We start from the raw sequence: 21,462 nt of genomic DNA on the forward strand, positions 1-21,462 counted from the left end.
CTGTGGATTTGATTCCTGCTGGGAGAGGAGCAGAGCCAGCAGGGACAAAGGATTTCTCCCAGCTCACCTGATGTCCTTGGGAAGCTCCGGCAGCTTCACGTTTTTCTTGATGGCATCGTGGGAGATTGCCAGGACAGCCATCCCCAGACACTCATTCTCAATCTCATGGACCTCCTGCTCGTTTTTGGGATCACGGATGGGTGCCAGGCCCTTCACTAAGTCATACTGGCCCTTAACAGGAACAAAAAACTCCAAATTACCCAGTTGGCCTTTCCCAGAGCTTGTTTTTGAGCAGGAATTCATCCCTTGGGCAAAGAGAAGCTGGAACCTCATCCCCTTCTTTTATTCATCAGCCCATCAAAAATTCACTTTTTTTTTAAAATTACTTACAGAAATCACCACCCCTGGCCCCTTTTAGTACCTTCAATGGTTTTCTTCTGGTCCACCAAAACAACTTTGTGTCTCTGCTTTATCTCTGCCCTTCCCATCCAAGTCTCCATGAATCTCATGGATTCATCCCTAAGCCAAGTCCTGCTCTGGGACAGCCTGAAAAGTGTTTGGCTACCAAAGAGCAAAGAATTTCTGTGCCTTGTTGCTTTAATGTTTCCCTGGAATTCTCTTTCATTGTGGTTTCCCAACTAAACAAGGATTTGCTGGAGCAGCTCCATGCTGTCTCTTTTTCTGAAGGGCAAAGTCCTATTTCCAAGCGTGGAAATCCTGCAGGAATTCTACTCAGAATCAACAATAAATGAGTTTCTCTCAGGACACTCAATTTGTTCTTTCATCAACCTGAATTTTCCCTTTTTTTTTGTGAAACCAGGCAGCTTCTGCTTTGAAAAATCCTTTGGAAGGTGCAAGAGGAGAGCAAACCTGGATCTGAGCAGGCAGTGGGGTTATCAATCTTTATCACCACAGGGTTATCAGTAAGTGGTTATCAATGTTTTAACATGACCCAGTAAAGAAACCTCATTCAGAGGACCCAGCCCTGCCAGATCTCCCTGTGCTGCTGCTCCTCTCCAGCCCTGAATGTCACAGCTCACAAAATGTCTCACAAAAGGTGACTGACAGCGTTTATAAACACAAATAATTCACTTCTATAATTATAAATAATAACAATTAATAATTATAAATAATAATTCTATAATAAAACTTAATATAATTAACCATCTATAAAAATACATCCTTTTTTGGACTGTGAGAGTTCCTTTACACCTTCTATCAGTCATTTTTCTTCATGTAGCAAATTCTCTTCTCTCCACCAGGCAGCAGCACCAATAAAAAACCCTTTTCAATACTCACAGGATACATTATGTGTATTTTAAGAGTTTGAAAAGAGGCTTTTAAAGCAGAATCCCATCTTTTTGTGGGAATACAGCATCAGAGACAACTCCAACCTGTGCAAAGATGTATTCCAGGGAATTGGCATCCAGGATGGGGGTTCCCTCTGGGGCCAGCTTCTTGTCATAGGCCTTGGCCTTCCTCGGGGAGTGTCTCCACACCGAGGGCTCGCTCTCACTGGTCCCGTGCCAGTTGGTGAAATAATATCTGGCAAAAAAAGAGTCAGAACCTTTAAAAACTTTTTGGGAAAAGCCTCCATTCCCACAAGATATTTTGGACTTTGAAAAGCAAAGCAGTTAAAAAGCAAAAATCGGTCAAACTTCTGCCTTAAGCTTAAGTGGTCCCATACTCCAAGCACATTCCTGGCCTGAGGAACTGGGGAAAAATGATTGAATTATTATATATTATTATAGGGTTTTCTCCTTTTTTTTTGTTATAGAGACAGAGCACCTCTCCTGTGAGGAAAGACTGAGAGAATTGGGATTGTTCACCTGGAGAGGAGAAGGCTCCAGGGAGAGCTCAGAGCCCCTGGCAGGGCCTGAAGGGGCTCCAGGAGAGCTGGAGAGGGACTGGGGACAAGGCCTGGAGGGACAGGACACAGGGAATGGCTTCCCAGTGCCAGAGGGCAGGGATGGATGGGAGATTGGGAAGGAATTGTTCCCTGGGAGGGTGGGCAGGCCCTGGCACAGGGTGCCCAGAGCAGCTGTGGCTGCCCCTGGATCCCTGGCAGTGCCCAAGGCCAGGCTGGACACTGGGGCTGGGAGCAGCCTGGGACAGTGGGAGGTGTCCCTGGGGTGGGTTGGGATGGGATTTAAGATCCCTCCCAACCCAAATCAGTCTGGGATTGACATTTATAAAGCCCCAAATCTGCAGTGGTCAAGGCTGGAGTGCCTCAGCCTCAGTGCAGAGTCAGGATCTTCAGCAAAATAAAATTAATGTTTTTAGTTAAGCTCTTCTCAGGCAGGAACTCCAACCCAAAACTGCACCAAGAACTCCTGAGAAGAAGATGCTGAAGAAGAAGATACTCAAGAACCAGAAGATATTCAAGAACTCCTTGGGCTGAAGTGTAAAGAGCAGAGCAAAGCAAACCCTTCTGAAATCCAAAGGAAATGCCTTTGTTTCCCTCTTCTCCTGCAGAAGAGGAGTCAGAATTAACAAATCCAATTCTTTTGTTATTTCCTGAAAATAATTATGGGCAAGGTATTGTGCATTGTTTGTAACTGAGGGGAGAATTTGCTCCTTTCCTATGAAACTGCTCTGACTAAGACAACATTTAGGAGCTACAGAAACAATTCCAGCTCCATTGTTTGGGGGATGAGTAAATGAAGGAGAATCTTTTCCTTGGAAAGCTCAATGGATTTGTGTGAGTGGGGGACAGATTTTTGCTATTCCCCTTCCACAAACAGGAACAGGAACACAGATTTCCCCATTCCCAAGCGAGCTGGAAAGGAGATTGTGCCCCTGAGCTCCAGGAGCAGGAGCCAGCCCTCCCTCAGAGGGCAGGGGAGCTGGGAAGAGGGATTTGGGAATCTCTTGGGAAGGTGGATTTGGATTTCAGCCTGGCCAGGGAGTGCTGGAAATGCTGGAGGGGCCCTGCTGTTCTCACTCACTTCCAGCAGCTCCTTCTTTCCAGAGCTTCCACAAAACTGTGTTATCCCAGCATGGGCTGGGAAGGATCATCTACTTCCAAAATCCCTCCAGAAGGGATTTGGATCCCTTTTCCACACCAAGAAACAAACCCAGCTAGGGAAGAGTTAAACTCCTCCTGCTCTGTGTGCCAATGACTCCAGGATATTACAAAATCCTGGGGTTTCTCATGTTGGAGCCCATTTTCTTTAAGAAAAAAAGAACTTGAGGCAAGTGTAAAAAACACAGGCTGCTCCCAAAGCTTCAGTGAAAAGTCCTTTTAAAAGATGACCAAAAGTGCAGCAGCATCTGGCACTGATTTGGTGGGGAGAGGAGGAGGAGGAGAAGGAGGAGGAGAAGTTCATACAGAAAACAAAAAGCTTTCAGCAGTGGGAGAGAAGTCCAACCCCTAAAAACATTTAAAACCAGACAAATCCTTTCATTTTTGAGATAGAATTTCAAAAGGGCAGGACTAAAACCTCTCAAAGTAATCAAAAATATGAATTATTTCATTTCTAAATTACCATCAACAGTTAATCCACTGCTCTATTAAAAACGCCCAGACCATTTTCCTTTTTTTTAATTCATTTAGGGACCAGTTTCACAACCCAAAATCCACAACAGAAATAAATGAAATCAAGGAAAACACCACCAGGACACAACAGTATTCCTGGGAAAATGGGACTCTTTGGATTTTAGGGCTTAACTCCTTCTGAAATGCATCTGAAATTATGTAAAATCCGTATTTGTGGCCCAAAGTTTGACAGTTTTCATTGGTGGAGTACAAGGGACAAAAGAGATTTCCCTGCCAAACTCCAAATCCCAACTCCAAAGCTGAACAAAACAATAATAAACCAGCAGAACTTTTCATTCTGGAAAGGAGGGGCTTTTCCACAGCTTCATTCTATGAAATGGTGCAACAGGAAAAATGCAGAAAATAAAGCTCAGCACAAATTAATTTTGTTCATCATTCTTTTCAGGAAATAACAAAAGAATTGGAGTCGTTAATTATCTTAAATCACCTTTCTGGGTTATGAAGAGCCAAAGGTTCTTTTTAAGAGGCAGCTGTTTAAGCAATTTTAAGGAAGGTGCCTCCCATCATTCACCCAGGGCAGGAACACAAACACCAAACACAGCAAAAACTGGGGTTTAAGGATTAAAAGTTCTTAATTAATTAAAACTTAAAAGTTAATTATTAAAAATTAATTAAATTCAGAAGTTCTTAATTAATTAAAAGGATTAAATCCCCACAACTGCACTTTAAATATCACTTTCTTTTACTGAGGGAAACAAAGAATTTCAGGCTCAGGGGAAATTTCACATTACACCAGAGATTTTTATTATTCAGGGTATTGTTACTGTGGCTGATCTCAGAGCAAGAAAGGGCACCCAGTGCTCTGTAAAAACCTTTTAGAGTCTCTCAATTTCATTATTTTGTGGTGTTTATCTGCCCAACCTCATCACAGCTGGGTAAATCTGAGATCAGCCAGGGTTAAGGCATTAATAACACTAATAGAAGAAAAAAGAAACTACTACAGCATCCTCTTCCTCCTCCAAAACCAGCAATTATCATGACTTGAAAAGCAAAGTTCAGTCATTTTTCCTTGTAGCAGCTGATCCAACAATAACAATTCCAGTCTGGAATCCAAAAATCACATTGCAGAGCCTCTCTTTGCATCTCCCTGCACCCCAATCTGGCCCAGGGTGGGTGAATATGATTGACAAGGTTATTTTCTTACAGTTGTCCCTCGAAGAATCAATTAATCTGTGAAGTTTCTGGATTAATTATTCCTGCAAGCAAAGTTTATTTCGTGTATTTTTCACCTGTATCCTGCACTTAAAGCTCATATTGATAGATGAAGAGTCAGAATAAAAATAATAATTAGAAATAGAAGCAAGATGTGCAGAATTTGATTTCTATCAAACCCTAAATCCTAAAAGGATTAAAACTTTCTTTGCTCAGAATTCCTGCCTTCATTCCCACTGGATGAGGCCAGAGCACCCTCTCAGCCCCAAATCTCAGTAATGCCTGTGCTGGATTTCCAGGATGCCACCTGGGGGTACCTCTGAGCCAAAGATCCTGGGAGTATCCTGGCTCCTGCTTTCATTTTCCCAAGCCTTCCCAGCCCAGTCCCACAGATCCCTTGCAGTCCTGGAGAATTCCAAAAGCAAGAGCCTGGTGCTTTTTCCTTTTAAAACTCCCACTGACTCCAGAGGGAATTGGAACACTTCAAACAAGAATTCATCCAGAAAAACACTGACCCAATGGGTTGGAGCCAATTTTCCAATTAACTTTGACCTTGTTCACTCCCAGCTTTGTGAAGACAACTTCTCGTGGTTTTTCACCTTCTGGGCCTTTTTTCCGAGGTGGAATCCCAAAGATGCAAAGAAATCAGGAGATATTTGAAGCTCCTGCTGCTCATCTCTCCTCTAAGCTGTGCAAAGCAAGCTGCTGCTTTTGGTTTTGCTTCCCTGCTTCTTCAGGGAGCTCAGAAGAAGAAGAAATATCATTTTCCAGGTGTTTTCCCTTACCTCATGCGATAATGGAGCCTGAAGGATGATTTTTCCTCTACCTTGAAGACCTGGTTTGGTGCATACCAGAGCTTTTTGTTCTCATCGTACAGGGCAAAGAGGTTGTGGCACAGAGGGGACACAGCTGTCACAAAAACACACAAAGGGATGAATCACAGGGCTCCAGTGCACATCCACACCCCAGAACACAAATGCATAAAGCAAATATTGGATCGTGAAGAGAAACTGATACTGGGATTAGAGAAAAACAAACATTAGGAAGGAAAGGTTGAGGTGGAGCTGTCACCTTGGTTCAGCGGGGTGTGGGGTGTATTAAACAGATTGTTCTGGTGTTAAAGTGATTCCCAAATCCTGATTTTGCCAAGGTCTGAGCTTGAGAGGAAGTGACTTAAAACCTTGACTTTGTCCAGGTCACAGAAATGGGAGTTTTACCAAACCCACCCCTTTGTTCTCAGCTTTATTTTACCAATAAATTCAACCCCCAGAGGTGAAAGAGGAGATTTCAAGAAACAAGAAGAAAGCTTTGGTCATTCCCCAGAGGGGTTTCCAGCTAAGAGACTTTGATGTGAATGGGCTGATCTGCTTTAACTTTGCATTTCCTCCATTCCAGATTAAACAAGGCTGTGCTGTGTTTACAGGTCTGTTTGAATTCCTTGTTTTGGCTCTGGGAGCAGCTGCACCATCTGGGGGTTCACAGCCCTAAAAGAGCAGCTCCTGCACACCAACATAAATAGGGGGGGTGTTAAATACCCCTCACTTTGCTTAAATCTCTTAAAAAACAACACTCATTTGAGGAGGTTTGTCCTGCAGATTCCCATCCTTTCACCCATTCCCATGGAAGAGGAGCAATTAGGCAAATGAGCTGAAGGCTATTACAAGAATCCAGGTGATGTGGGCACAAAAAACATTTGAGAGCTGCAGGAAAATTCCTGCCCAGTTCACCTGTTCACACCCCCACAGCAGCTGGATAACATTGGGTGTTCCATGGGGAACAGGAAAGGGCAGGTAAGAACCCCAGAACTGTAAATACAAAAGCACACTGGCCTATGAGATCCAACAGAGATTAAATCCACTTTTTCCTGTGGAATTACAGGTATTTTGCTGAGCCCCAGCCCAGAGGGAACAGCACGGGACAGGCCCTGACACGTGAGGGATGCACACGAGGTAAAAGCAGCTTTGTGGGGATTTACTGGGACAGGGTGGCTCTGATGGACACACAGAGGATGCCTCACTTTGGGTGCTGAGCTGAAATAAACCCAAATACTCACAACACCTCTGGGCAGCCTCAATGCACAGCTCCTCCGAGGTGAACTCGCCGCTGGAGTAACAAATGGGGGCCTTGTCCTGCAGGTAGAAGAGGATTTCCAGCCCCTGGTGTTGAGCTTCCAGGTTGAGTTCGTTTTTCTTGGTGCTCCTCATTTTTGCACAGAAAGCCATGGCTTTGCAATCTTCTTTTACGTTGAGATACTGGGAGAGGAGGGAAAAGAGCAAAGGGAAACGTGAGGGGGAGCTGGAATCCAGAACACAAATCCATCCCTGCTGGCACGAGGGGCCAGGCACCACAGCTCTCAAAATCCTCAGGTGGGAAGCTGATTTCTTCAAAGCCAACAAGGTGAAAAGGGGAAAAAAGCACTGTCAATGATTATTCTGGTTCTGGGAACTCTGCTCCAAATCATTCCCTTCTCTTCTGGTGGCTCCACAGCTTTTCTGAAAGGTTTCTCTTCTCACTGTAAGGCACAAGTAACTTTCACATCCTTCAGCACTTAATTGGCTGGAAAACAACACTTGAGACTGAGTGATTTAAACAGCTCATTTTATGTTTCCTTTTTTAAAAAGTCAGCTTCTATTTTTACAAGCCCTTAACAGCAAAATACTTCTCATTGTTTTCTCCCCTCTCACCCTTTGTGTTTGAAACTCCCATCACTTTATGAGTCATGGTGTATTTTATAAGATTTATTGGCATTTCTTTTATTGCTACTTCTCTCTCTCCCTCCAGGAGGAAAGAGTAGCACTGAGTGGGTTTAATGCAAGAGCTTTTAGATTGCCAAGGATGCACAACAGGGCAGCTCTGACTCAAAAGAAAATTGCATTTTATTTAAGCACCCAGTGCTTAAACAGAAAGAGCAAAAAGTTATTTGGGTTATTTGGGTTCTTTGTTCCATGTTTTTCTAAACTTCAGCTCAATCAACAACAAAACCAATTTTATAGTTTACGAAATTAATCCTCCCACTAAAAAAAACAAATAAAAAATAAACCCCCAAAGCCAACACACCTGCATTTATGTGCCTGTGGGATCCTCTACACAACTGAAATGGGTTGTCTTCACTCTCCCCAGGAGCAGCTTCACTTTGACTGAAAAAAAACAGAAAATAGGCATTGTCAGGAATGGCTTTGTACAGTTTGAGGCACAAATGAAATGGTCAGGCTGATGAAATTCCACCTGCAATCCCAGGGAACCTTTATTGTAACTGAGATCTGGATCTGGTCTCAGCCAAAGCCAGTCCCAGGAACCACCCAGGAGTTTGGGCACGTCCACTGATCTCCTCTGACACTTTGGGGGCACTGCCTGAGATGCAACCAAAAATCCCAGGGAAAGCTTTGGTTATTCCCTGCATTTTTCCCCTATTTTCAGTTTGGGCTTGGTCTCATCACAAGCCTCAGCTGTGACACCACAGGAACATTTTCCTCTGTGCTTTATTTCCTCTGTGACTTTTGAAGTTGCTCCATTCCTCACATTTTTATTAGATATTAATTCCAATCCTTCCCTGCTCTCTGCTGTTTCTTCCCCTCCCAGATTATCATTTAAAATGTGTCTAAACTAAAACTGACAGTGCTGCTGGTTTGGGAAACCTCACCCATCACTCATCTGAAGATGCCTCCACTTCCAGCCTCCATCCCTCCTTTTTCCCTCCTCCCCCATCTCTGCCAAAATGTGTTTAAACTAAAGGTGGATTTATTATTTTTGCTTCACCAGTGGGAGGCCTTAACCTGACCTAGCAGACTGCAGCAAATATTGCTTTAAAAGCCTGAGGCTTAGGCTGGAAAAAGTCAGACGGTGCCACACAACTTCCCTCATGCTTGGGAAGAGCCCAGCAAACGTGATACTGTCCCAGAAAAAGAATTCTATTGAAGAGCCTGGCACACATTGCCAATTAAATTGCGTGTTCCTGCCATCCCTGCCACTTCAATGCTAAATTTGACTTTCCAGGCATATTCCCTTGGCAATAATATGGGGAAGAAGTAACTGAAAGCCTGATTTTTGGAATATGCAGACAAGCCAGGAATTAGTTCTGCACAGCACCAGAAAACTGAAACACAAAAGGTGAAAAATATGAACGTGAATCTCAGGAAAACCACCCCCTTTTAAATGACATATAACTGAAGCTCCAAATATTTCAGTGTCTGTGTGGGCCTAACATTAAAAAGGTTGTCCAGATGTTTTAAAATGTGAGGGGGCATATAAAACCACTGCCTTTTAAAGATTCACAAATCAAACTTCTTGTTTTCCAACAGTGCTGCTTTGCTTTGGTTAAAAGCTCCTACTCTTGGTTTTAGCAATTCCCAGAATCCTAAAAACCCTTAAGTGCTGCTTCATTTACAAAACCTTCTGGGGATGAACCAAACAAACCAACATCCAATCTCTGATTTATTATTTCCTAATGGGTTTTCCAGACATTCCCGTGCTCATTGTCAGGGATTCACATTTTAAAAATGCATCTTCGTCTTCCAAAAAGTCTCCTTTGACCGAGACAAATTCCTGCTCTGTCGGAGCATCCCTCACCAGACCCACACACTGAAATGCTTCATCTCTGAAATGTGAAGGGGATTTTTATCCTTTGCCACTGAAAAGCTCTCAGAGGCTCAGTGGAGAATTGTTATTTGTGTAGTTTCTGGTCTCCTCCCTGCCCAGGGGACACATCCCAGGATGGCAGGGATGTGCTCAGTCCCTGCTGACTGACAGGACAGCACTCACCTTTTTCAGGCATCTTTTAATTTCACTTCATTTCTGTTTCTCCCAGTGGAAACAGTTCTTTGTGATGCACCCGCCAGAGTATTTATGGGAATGGAGGATGGCTCTTCTTGAGATCCCACTCCCCCATGCAAAGGCTTTTCCTGGTTATTTAAAATCCTGACCCACACACACATGCACAGCCCGGCTGGACAAGGGAAGCCAGGTGATGGAATCCTTTTGGATTTCAGATTCCCAGGCCGTTTCTCCCTGGATCCTTCTGGATAAGACATCTGGGGCACTGCCCAGGCTCCCCAGGGAATGGTCCCGGCCCCGAGGCTGCCGCAGCTCCAGGAGCGATTGGACAGCGCTGCCAGGGATGCCCAGGCTGGGTGGGGGTGTTGGGGTGTCCGTGCAGGGCAGGAGCTGGGCTGGATGATCCTTGAGGGTTCTTCCAGCTCAGGATATTCCACGATTCTGGGATTTCTGCCACCTCCTTCAAAAGCTGTATTTCCAGAACCTGACTGGCAGCGTGAGCACACCCCCGGCCCGGGGCAGCACCAGCAGGGAGGTGATGGCTCATCCTTCACCCAAGGCTCCACCACACAGTTGAGCGATTTTGGGCACAAACACAAAGCCATGAAGCCACAGCTGCCAAAACTCACATCTGATTTCTTTGGATGATGTCAAAGAACAGATCTGGATCCCAGGGAAGGTATTTTTTTTCCTCACACCCAGACAGAGCCTTCACACACTTCTGGTATCAGAAAAAGTTACAAAATAGGGGGAGGGAAGCCTTAAGGTGGGTTGTTCAAAATCAGTTTGGCTATTAAACTATTAAAATATTCATGAGAGAATAATATTTGGTAAAAACTCAAGTTCCTGCCTAGGATGTGCTACATTTGAAGCCCTGCAGCTCCAGCATTTTAAAGAAAAAAACCAAATGTACAACACTATTTGCTAAACAACCCCTTTAAACCTGGGCACGCCTCGAAAACTAAGAACAGGCAGACACAGAAATTAAATATTTTTGAAACTATCTGCAAGTCTTCCTTGAACCAGAAGGATGCTGCTCCACCAACACCACACTTCACCATAAACCAGGAGCCTGGAAGCCAAATGCAAAGATGGAAGGTCCATTTCAGAACCTTTTCAGCAAAAGTCCCTAAAATATGAGTACAGGAAAATCCCAGATAGAATCTGACCAACCCAAAACTCACTCTGAAGCACCATTTTCAAGTTCTTCTTCTTTTCTGCCCTCTAAGCCCATTTAGTTTCTGGTTTCCTGACACGGCCACGGCCTGGGGATGTTTATGATTGCTTATCCCAATACAGGAACAGATAAGTTTTCCTTAAGCATCAGGTCACTTTTGTACTATTTATACTTTAATGTCAGCCCAAAAGCTCTCAATTATTATTTTTTTTTCACCACACCCCCCAATAAACCTTTCCCATCCTGTCCAGCCCAGGGCATCCATTTAATCCTGCATAACCTCTTAGACACTCATTGAAAATTTAAGAACCATGTTTGTTCTCCACAGCATCCTCTCCCCAAATGTACATTTGATTTGTTTCAGTTATTGATTATTGTCTTTATTTCATGCTTTTATTCAGTGAGCTCACCACACACTGTTCACCTCTGCCCCCAAACCAGAATTTCTAATTCCCCTGGGTCCTTCTGTGGAGTCCATGCTGTGATACGACCGCCCCACGCTGCAAAATTGTGTTTTAAAGTAGGGCCGAGAGGGCGCAGAATGGAAATTCTCATCAAAAGTGGGTCATGTGCAGCAAAGTTCTCAAGAACTGAAAACCAGCCAGCTTCATTAGTGGCATGCTAATATTAACAGAGAGCAAATATTTCCATTTTTAGCTCTCCAGCACTGAGCAGCAGAGGAGGCCAACTCCTGGTGTGTTCTCTGAGTGCTTTGTGCCTACCCAGAGTTTCACAAACTCACTCCATCCTCTGCTGTACCCTGAAGAGTGACCCTGCTCGTTTCCTGTGCCTTTCCAAGGCAGTTTCAGCCACTTCTCTGAATTTCATGACGTGTCACCAGTATGGGAAGGAGTTTCTCAAGCCCTCTCAGAGAGCTGGCTGTTAATTTGCCGCCTTTATTTTCGGCCTGTAATGGCTGGGGCACATGCAGGAGCACACAAACACAAAATCACTTTGTTTTCTGTATTACCTGCTCCTCCCAGCCTGATTTTCCTCTGGATACAGGCTGGGTTTCCGTAACAACCAATTTTTCATAGTATGGTTTGGGTTGGAAGGGACCTTTAAAGGTCACAACCCCTCTGCAGTGAGCAGGGGCATCTTCAACTAAGCTTTTATAGCTCATAAATGTGTACTTAATCCTCTTTTATCCACAGTTTCTGGTGTAAAAACAACTTTAAATGACACAATTCTTGAGGCTTACAACCTAGTATTATATCCTTGTGTAGTCAACACCAAGCACTTCTCCTTAAAACCAGGATCAATTTCCTTGGAGGCAAAGGTCTCAAGCCTCAAGAAGCCATCACGGAACCCTTCCAACAACGACCTGATTTTTCTGTAATTAGTTTTTCCTCACAAACCAACTATCTAAAAACCAGCATCAGCCTGACAATAAAGCTAACAGGGCTGAAGTGGCGTTCCAGTTTTAGGGTGATTTACACGGACAATTTGTTTTTATTCCTGCCTGGGACACAGCATTAATGATCCTTTTCCTTCCTTGATGCTCTCCTCTCTCATCCCCACGCTCGTGACAGTCTGCACCTCTGGGGTGGGATGGAAGTTCTCTGGAAAAGAGCCACGCCACCTTCCCAGCAATGGAGCAGAGCTCCAGGAAGCACGGCCTCTTCCCGGTGGCACCGCGCTGATTTCAGGGGCTTCCTGAGGGGCACTTCAGACGTGTGGGAGAACTGCCAGGGAAATCGCTCATCCTGGCAAACACCTCCGAGGTTCCTCTCAAGAGAAAGTGTTAAGGGCTGTGCAGAGCTGGTTCCTGCTGGGCTGACGTGGCAGTGACCCCCAGCAGGTCACTGGGGCAGGACGAGGCAGGGCTACGGACGCGTTGCAGATAAAAGTCAAAGCCTCCACGGAAGTGAATGAGCGGGAATGAGGCACAGAGAGTGAGAGAACGGGGGTCACACACATCAGCTCTGCCCATGCACAGCAAGAGCTGCAGAGCTTCAGTGCAGCACAGCACTCAGGGCTACGAGGAGGAGTTGAAGGCAGGGAGCAGCTCTGCCTTCCCCAGGGGAGGAGAACACTCTGCAGCCGTGGTACAGATCCATCAGAACGGCAGCAGAGGAAAAGAGCAGAATGGAAGAAACCCCCCCACCACCACGTGCCATTTCTCTGCTGACTGGGGGACCAGAGTGGGACATGGTCATCACACAACTGAGCCTGTGGGGACGTGGCCAGAGCAGCCACCAGGCCAGGGCAGTGCTGGGGAGCTCCAGGAGTTCTCCTAAGCAGGGAAAGCCACCAGGAGGGAGGTGAAGCAGTTTCATGGTTCACACCTTGCACATGAAGGTCTGTAACTGGAGAATTCCTCCCCTCTTTAACCAGACAGGAGCAAGAGAGGTCACTTCATCCTGTTCTCCCGAGCCTTAAAATCTCAGAGATCCCACCATACTGAAATGATTAATGAAGAAACCTCTGGGGACTCATTATGCAGCTACAGGCTCTCAGAGCTCCAAGTTCTCCTAAAAGCCAAGTTTTATAAGCCAGAGTCCATCCCACCTCACCTTATTCACTTAACAAAATTCATTTGCTCCAGAGGCTGTGCATGTGGAGATGGGATGATCCCCACGGCCCAGACGTGCCATCCTGGCACCTGTTCCACTGGATAATTCCTTAGATAATTCCAAGGGAGCTCGCTGCAAAACAACCCCAACAACCACCTCCATGACCCACTGGTGCTCCTCAATGAGGGAATCCCACATTTCACTGGCTTTTAAGGAAAAAGCAAGCACGGATTTATTACGACAGCACCCGGATTTCCGACGGCACCTCAGATCTTTAGTAAGAAACAAACCAAAACAAGCAACCAGCTGAGGTCTAGCAAAGTCAAGACTGGTGAGAAACATTCTCAACAAGTCCTTTCTGCAAATGAGTAGAGGAGAAATCAAATGAGTTGCTCACTTACCCAGGAAATCAGTGCCAGCACTGGTAAAGCCCAGCTCTCCCACATCCCTAACAGAGAGGGAGAGCTGGAAGCAGCTCCTCCAAGCCCCACCAGCCCGAGGAGGTGAACTTCTCACGGGCTTTGCTTTCTAGTTTGAGTGTGTAAAACATGCAAAGGAGCTGGGACTGGGTGACCACAGAGCTGCTGCAAAGGTCCCGCTGGCTCCCAGCCACCCCAGCGGGGCTCCCGGCTCACAAACCACACACGGACACTTCCCTCCTGCTCGGCCCTGCAGCCACTTCCTGGAGAGCAGCTCCAGATGTTCTTCTGGACCTTTTTTCATTTTCACATCTAATCACGAAATGGAGGCTCTCAGCCCAGTTCCCTCCAGCCCTTCTTCGCTGGGCAGCACAGCTATGAGCAAAACTCCTCACCCCCTACAACACCCCCCCAATAAAAACACCGGTGTGGGGTCGGCAGGGACCTTAAAGATCATCTCATTGCCACCCCTGCCACCATCAGCCACCACACACATGGAGGTCAGAGAAGGAACAAGCAATAGGGGAGGTTTTCCAGCAGCAAAATTCCTTTAGCCCAGCACCATCCTGCCCAGGGGCTGAGCTGCACAGAGGCTGTGAGGGCATCCCAGCTCCTCCCATGGAGCAGGAATTCCTGAGGGCAAGGACCAACCCCAACTTTCCCTCAGTAGAAGAAACTCAAACAGAGGCACCTCTTGCACTCAACCTGGTTTCAAAATAAATGTCACTGACCTGTTGCCATTTAGATCCCTCCAAAGGCCCTGAAGAGGTTCTCACTACGTGGTTAACATCTCTGAACATGGCAGAGCAGCCGAGCCCCCCAGATGGCTGCTGGCAGTCATGTGCTTCCTGTGGTGGCTTTGCACTTTGGTAAGACTTTTTTGATGGTTTGCCTTTTTCTTTTTTGGTTTTTTATTTATTTATTTTTAATGTGGTGAGGAGATATTGTTAAAGTTCACTTTTAAGGGCTCGCCCTTTAAAACGAGGCCCAAACAAAAGCAAACAAAACTTCACCGGTTTTGTTCACCCTTCTGTTAAGAGCAAACCACCAACAAAAATATCCCCTAACCAAGAAACGTTCCTGCTATAACAGAGTTGAAAACCACACAATTCCATAAGGAACTAGGGATTTACTACTGACAGCGAAAGCAATTTGATCTTCAAAGCCTCTTAGCCCTCTCTGTGCTCTCTGCTCCTCTTTTATTAAAGTAAAACCCTGCTGTAATCCTTGTAGCCCCCAACTGTAGTCACAAACATGCACAAGATCTTCTCAGGCTCAATGGAAAGTGGACAATATAGACTTTTCCAACCCAAAAAATTCCTGTGTGGAGTTACTGGGCTACACTGGTTTGGTGTGCATAGAAAAAAAATGTTTTCAGTTTAGAAAAGTGGGCACAGAGTGAGCAGCCCAAGCACTTCATGGACAACCCAAGGAAGAACCAAATGCCACCGAGCCATAGATTTTAATACAAGTGGGAAATACAGGTATTTATTGCCCATCTGTTGGGATAAACAAACACAGCAATTACTTTTTATTATTACTAATCACCAGAGAACACCTGTATGCATGGCTGGCTGTGAAGACATTTATCCCTCTTAGTCAGAGGAAGGAACTGGGACAGTTAATGGACTTGTCTGAACCAAAATGAGGTTTCCAAGTCCTCTGACTGAGAAGAGATCTTACATCTCCATCTAAACTCATCTCCTTAAACTGCAGATTCAAATCTGGATGAGTGAACTCTCCCCCAGGATATGCTTTGGTTTGCTTGCAATTGCTTTTATATTTTCAGGCTTTAATGAATCCTTACATTGCCTACTCTGAATCCTTATATTCCCACCTTCAAAAAGAGGAGCTAAGCCCTAAATACCACCTGTAAAGACAATAAAGAAATGACATGGTTCAGATCTCACCCTAAATTGTTTTTCTCTGATCCCAACTGCAACAAAGATTGGGGAAAAAACTTGTAATTTCTTCCAGCTGAAGGCTCTTTTCTTCCCAAAAATCAAACACAAGGAAAACTGGCAGAAGCCACTTGAAACAGAAGAAGCCAATCAGTGAGAGCCAAAAGAAGCCTTTAGGAAGTTGTCTCAGTAAACAACTCGAGCTCTGCCAAGACCCAGGATCCTTGTGCCTCCCTTTGGTGGCCAAAAGCAGAGCCTGAGCTCTGGCTGCTCTGGGACACTAAGGACACATCTCCCAAGGCTTCCTAGGGATGCTCCTTCAGAATATGGAACAGCCAGCTGCTGCAGTTGAAGTCTTATCTAACAGCTGCCTTCTGCCTCAAACAGAGCAACACCCTGTTATTTGTCTGGTATCAGGTTTATCTCCTGAGACAACCAAGACAATTCAGTGTTTGAGCACAGCAGGCTCTGCCACCAGCAGCAGAAGGAACCTGTAAAGCCAGTCCTGTCTTCCAGCACCACCCCCTCACAAACAGTGCTTCGAGACACCCTACACCTCATTACAGATCTTCTTCAACCACCCAAAAGTTCTGCCTGTCATTTTCAGCCATGAATTTTCACAGGCCAATCTATCTGGGAATGCTCTGGAGCAGCTGCTACAATTAAGAGTTTGCTGGTGTGAGTCTCCTGTCAACCACGAGCTGTAGCCCAGCACCACCCTGGCAAGCAAACCAAATATTTACCCTCAATTCATTCAATCTCATGGACAAATACATCCACTATTTTTAACTAACTGGCTAAATAGGAGCAAATTTTACATGTTTGCCTCTGAGAGCTGTGTCAACAGTGGTCCACAGGTGGTGAGACACAAGAGTAGCTCCAGTGCACAGTGATGAGCAGTGGGACTTTGTTTTCCTTTCCTTAGGGAGTCCTGCTGGGTTATGGATTTGATCATTTGTCCTGCAGCTTGCACAGTTCTCCTGTCACTGATGGTTTGGTCCCAGAATGCCTAAAGCTGCCTTTGCACCCATCCAACCCCAGAGAGACTCTGCTACACTTCACACCTGGCACAGATCTCACCCCAACAACAATTCCAGCCTGGCACCGACAACTTCCCTGCCCTAGAGAGCCTCACACCTCTGCCAGGTTAACAACCCAACTTAACTCTTCTACACAATTCTGGTAGGACTGAATCATCTCATGTTTATTTACAGTTCACTCATTTCTCTCTTTTTAGAAAACATTTGCTTGTGCCACTTCTGCAGTGGCTGCCTGGAAGCTCCAGGTGGTCTTTAACTCCAGAATCATCATCCTCAGAGTCTTACACGATGCAGGAAAGCTGCAAAAAGCCCAACTTCAAACATTTATTCTATATTTTAGAATTCAAAGTCAAAAATTATGAGAGGAATGTGAACTTCTACCTTTCCAGGAGTCTATCTGCATTCCCAGCACTGTCTGTGTATTATGAAAACTGACAGTAGCTCAATTTCTTGCTTTGGCCAAGAGCAGTTTCACAAAAGTCTACGGGGCCAGTTAATTTTTCAGCCCACTTATGATTTTATTTCAGAAGCCCAAAGCAGCAGACATTTCTCAGCTGCAGCTCTGCCTCCCTCTCTCAAGAGCAGCTTTGGATGCAGGACCACTTCCCTGCTGCTGGGAGGGATCTTTGGGCTTTGCTCTCCCAGGATCTCGGCTGCACGAGCCCCGGGGCAGCCCTTCTCCCAGGAGGCTGGTAACAGGAGTTATCTCAGCTCCCACAGCTCCAGCAGAGCCAGTTTATCCCCATCCAACCCACCAACCTCTGCTCTGCAGAGCTGGGACCCCAGCCACCCTTCCCAGCTCCGGCCCCAACACAAAACTCAAGGAATTTGGTTGTGCAGCAGGGAATGTTTGAAAAGAAAAGGAAAACGAAAAGAAAGCGACTTCCAGCCAGCACACAGATTCCACTGCAAAATCCCCAACTCATGGCTACAGTCCCTGCCTAACAGCAAATCCACGAGCCACTCTGGCACCTTCTCTGCTCCCAGGCCAAGCCTTCCCTCAGCAGCAGTAAACAGGAAGCCACCAAAGAACTCGGTGACACAAACGCACCCCAAGCAACCTGCTCGGCTTCCTCCTGCTGCAGCCACAGCTGGGAACAGCTGGAAAGGGGAGAACAGCTCTGCCTGTGAAGGAGAGAGCCAGGGCTGCACCTTCCTGGCCATCAGAGCTCCACGTGCTGCTGTGCAGGAGGGGCAGCACCCTACGGATTGTGTTTGCAACAGAAAAGTTGGGATTTGTTTATTCCATCATGGCTGAAACCTTGGAATGGTTTATTCATGTATTAATCCACAGCCCTTTGAGACTAAATTCCACCTGGTGAGGTCAAAAACCACTTCTAGGTACTACCAAGCTGCTCCTGCTAGTTTTGAAATCCAGTTTATCCCTGCAGGTCCCGAGGCAATCCTGTGAGTATCACACTGCAGAACTTCTGGAAGCATCAGGCACAAGAATTATGCCCAGCCCTTAAAAGCTCAGAAAAGGCAGGATTGAAGACATCACCCCAATCAATTAAAGGAGCTGCTGCCATGGAAAGTGGCTTTAAGAGCTCACTACAGCTCTTAACTACCTTTCCTGTAAAGAGCTCAGTACAGTAAATGTGAGTAAGCAAATATTAAAAATAGCTAAGCTGTGCCACTCTTCTTCAATGGCTTTTAGCTCTGACTCAGACGTGGGTGACTCATCCCAAAGCTCATCCCAAATCCCTCCTGCCATGTCTGCTTTCCCAGGCTGGCTCTGACATCTCCTGGCTCACACCCTGGACACCACTGGCTGCTCTCAGGAGCTCCAGCAGAGAGGGGTCACATGAACACGGTGAAAAATTCTGCAGGATTTGCTAGTCCTTCTTTCAGCCTTCAGGGATCATTCTGAAGAAGATCATTTATGGGCTTATGCTGCTGAAAGCCAGTGTTAAAAAGGACTTGAAATTAAGGGTTTGTCACGCTGAAATCACTCTCCAAAAGTTTAACAGGTGCCTCCCAAAGATTTGGCTTCAGAAATACTTTCCTACCCTCTCCCCCTTAACTGCAGCCACGTGGAGCTACTGAGTTGCCCTCCAAGACATTGAATTGCTGAGTTGCCCTCCAAGATCATCCTCAGAAATCCCAAAGTTGTGATCACAGACTTTCTGAACGCAGGATCTCTGTCCTTTGTTGTTTGAACCACACAAAAACCAGAAAAAAAACCCTCCTAAAGCGAGTCTTTGTCTTATTTACAGGAACTGCTGCTCACATACAGGGAATTTCCACAAAGTTCGTAACTTTTATACTTTGACTGTACATTTACCATGAAAACAGAGGAGAACAGAAAAGCCTTTAAAAAAATCTTCTTGACAGACGTAAAGTTTAATCGAGATTAATTAAGTTAATCAGATATCAATGGTATGTAGGCACTAGAGGTGGTAATATGTGATCCTGTATATTTTATATACACAAGTAGGTCTCCAGAACTATTTATGTGCTTAAAAATCACATAGACCAAAGTCTGTGCCAGAACTGCAGTGATATTGACTCAATAATTTAATTGTGACGCTCATGCCTTAAAAGAGATCATAAAAAATGGCAAAGGGAAGAAAAGAGAGAGGCCAGGGGTAGCAAAGCACTGAGTAAATGTTGGAATCATATTAATCATCATATAAATCCTTCACAAGTTACATCAAGTTTTTATTGCATCTTCCCGTCTCACTGCTGAAATAACAACAGTTTCTTTTGGGGTTGAGTGGCTTGTTTTGGACATCAAGGGAAAAGAAAACACAGCAGGAAAAATCCTGAAACCTTTAGGAAAGATACTTTCTATTTTCTGGAAGTTGTTGAGTATTACACTTGCACTACTCTATTATGGACCTATGAATGAATTATTAACTTTTTTCTCTTCATTCTGTTGTGCTAGCTTTAAAAAAAATACCATTTTCTGTTCTTTTTTTTTCCAGAAAAAGCAGAACATCACTCATCTGGGTGAAGTTTTCACCTTAACTCAGAAAAAAGGGAGGACAGATAAACGTTAAGCCCAGATTAAGGCACCTGTAAATGATTAAAATGCATTTGCCTGCGTCCAAAAGTAACAAAACCCAGCAGCAACCAAGTCCCAGCTCAAACTGTCAAGTGAGAAAAACAGGAACTGGGCTCTAGAGCTGGGGTTTCGTATTTCCCCTTTTGAACTTGATACCAGAACTAACAATACATTTTGTGCCTCAGAGACCATGAGACACAAAATTTTCTCTTTTTTTTTTTTTTTTTTTTTTTTTTGAGGGAGTAGGGAGGGTAAATTTAGAATCCACGATTTGCTGCAAGAACTTGGTTTTAATTTTAACCGAGCTGTGAGTGCAGCTTCACACTCCCTGGGGATTTTTGTTCATACTTCTACAAATGAGAAGTCAGAGGAGTGAACACAGCTGGAAAAGAAGGGCTCCAAGGGAAGTTTGTGAAGCCCACGGCCAGGAAATTTGGAAAGACAGAGGGAAAGATAGAGACAAGTCTGAGGAACTTTAAATCACAAATCACAACTCTCCCCCTTTTTAATCCACTGTGATGAAACTGGCTGGTTTACAGTCACAATTCCAAAGCCTGGATTTCCAACCCAAAATCTATGGAAAAAAAGGAATTGTTATGAAGCATCTGGATATTTCCTGCTTGGCTCCAAGGCTGCAGCCAATTTGCAAATACCACAGCATTTCTGGGCAATAAATACTTAACTGCAGTGGGCAGCACTTCCAACAAATTCCACTTTGGGAAGCAAATCCCCCTGTAAAGCACATGGAGTCCTGGAGAAAATAATGAGAAATAAAAGCAGAAGGTGCCCTGTGCATGCACAAACTGAGGACACCACAGCCCTGAGCTGCCCGAGGGGGCTTTCAGCTCTAAATTCTCTTCTCCATAAAGAACTTCCTTTTTTTGTGGCCTTAAAAGCAAGTCAGAAATTTAATTGTGAGTTAACACGCAGGAATCTGAACAACAAAACCTCCAATTTCAGCTTGTTGTTGGTTCATCCCTTACAAAAACTAGCAATCCCACATCAGGCATTTCCATAATTTACAGAAACCTCTGGATTTTTGGGAGGCTCAAAAACCACTGCCCTGTCACTGCAATTGCCAGAGTGTTGTTATCCCATGAAAACTGACTCAAAATGCATCAGCCCATTAAAAAAACATTTCATAATGCTTAAATAGTTTCAGAATTTAAAGAGCTGAGAGAATATTTTAGTACACATTAAATAAATATCTGGTACATGAAGCAGATCTCTGTGTTGAAAGGTTAACCAGAGGCTTCAGACAAAACTCAGAGAAATCAGTTTTAGGAAAAAAAAAATATCTGTAATTCCTGCAGTAACTTGGATGTATCAACCCTCCAGCACTTTTCTAAGGCAATATGAGAACTGCCATTTGAACCTCACAGAGGGCAAATACCTGGTTTTCAAATCAAAATATTGCCCTGGGTGTCACAACCTGGAAATGACCACAACCAAGCTGCATTTCTGCCTTGGTATTTATGTCACAAAGTCAAGTCAGTTCATTCCTCAAACGTAAGTGCACATAAATCGTATTTAACCAGCAATAAGAAAGCCAATGTTTATTTTTATGTATGTGACTTTTGTGCATACACAGTGGTTATCTTTATATACAAGGTTATTTGCAATTAAAAACTGCCAGCTGCACCTCTCTGCACAACTCCAGACACATCTTTCCAGGTAAACAGGAAAAAAGAGTAATTCTCCTCATTCTTACAGAGAATAAGCTCAAGAAATCCATCAGTCCACAGTCCATTCTTTATCTCCCTTCAGTGCTCGCTGCACAATCCAGCTCTGCTGAAAATCTGACATTTCAGTGGAACAAGACATGCAGAGAACGTTCTCATGAGCAAATTCATCTGAATTTAAACAGAAAGACAACAAGCCTGTTCTACAAACTCACCACGAGGAGAACTTGGTTCCTGAG

At 44.8% G+C, this 21,462-nt stretch overlaps 1 protein-coding gene across 3 annotated transcripts in view; it reads right to left on the reverse strand.

Annotated features, from left to right (window-relative positions):
• The window catches only part of JAK1 (Janus kinase 1), a 45,210-nt gene that overhangs the window by 13,979 nt on the left and 9,769 nt on the right, over positions 1–21,462 (reverse strand). For all 3 annotated transcript variants that reach the window (XM_069023618.1, XM_069023616.1, XM_069023617.1), the window contains exons 2-6: positions 7,769–7,848; positions 6,765–6,963; positions 5,497–5,620; positions 1,395–1,545; positions 68–231 (exon numbers count right to left, since the gene is read on the reverse strand). In XM_069023618.1, coding sequence (XP_068879719.1) covers positions 68–231; positions 1,395–1,545; positions 5,497–5,620; positions 6,765–6,963; positions 7,769–7,774 — 644 coding nt within the window. In that variant the 5' untranslated portion in view covers positions 7,775–7,848. The remainder of the gene's footprint in view (positions 1–67; positions 232–1,394; positions 1,546–5,496; positions 5,621–6,764; positions 6,964–7,768; positions 7,849–21,462) is intronic.

This window comes from Aphelocoma coerulescens, chromosome 8, assembly GCF_041296385.1.
Source record: "Aphelocoma coerulescens isolate FSJ_1873_10779 chromosome 8, UR_Acoe_1.0, whole genome shotgun sequence".
Classification (NCBI taxonomy): Eukaryota; Metazoa; Chordata; class Aves; order Passeriformes; family Corvidae; genus Aphelocoma; species Aphelocoma coerulescens.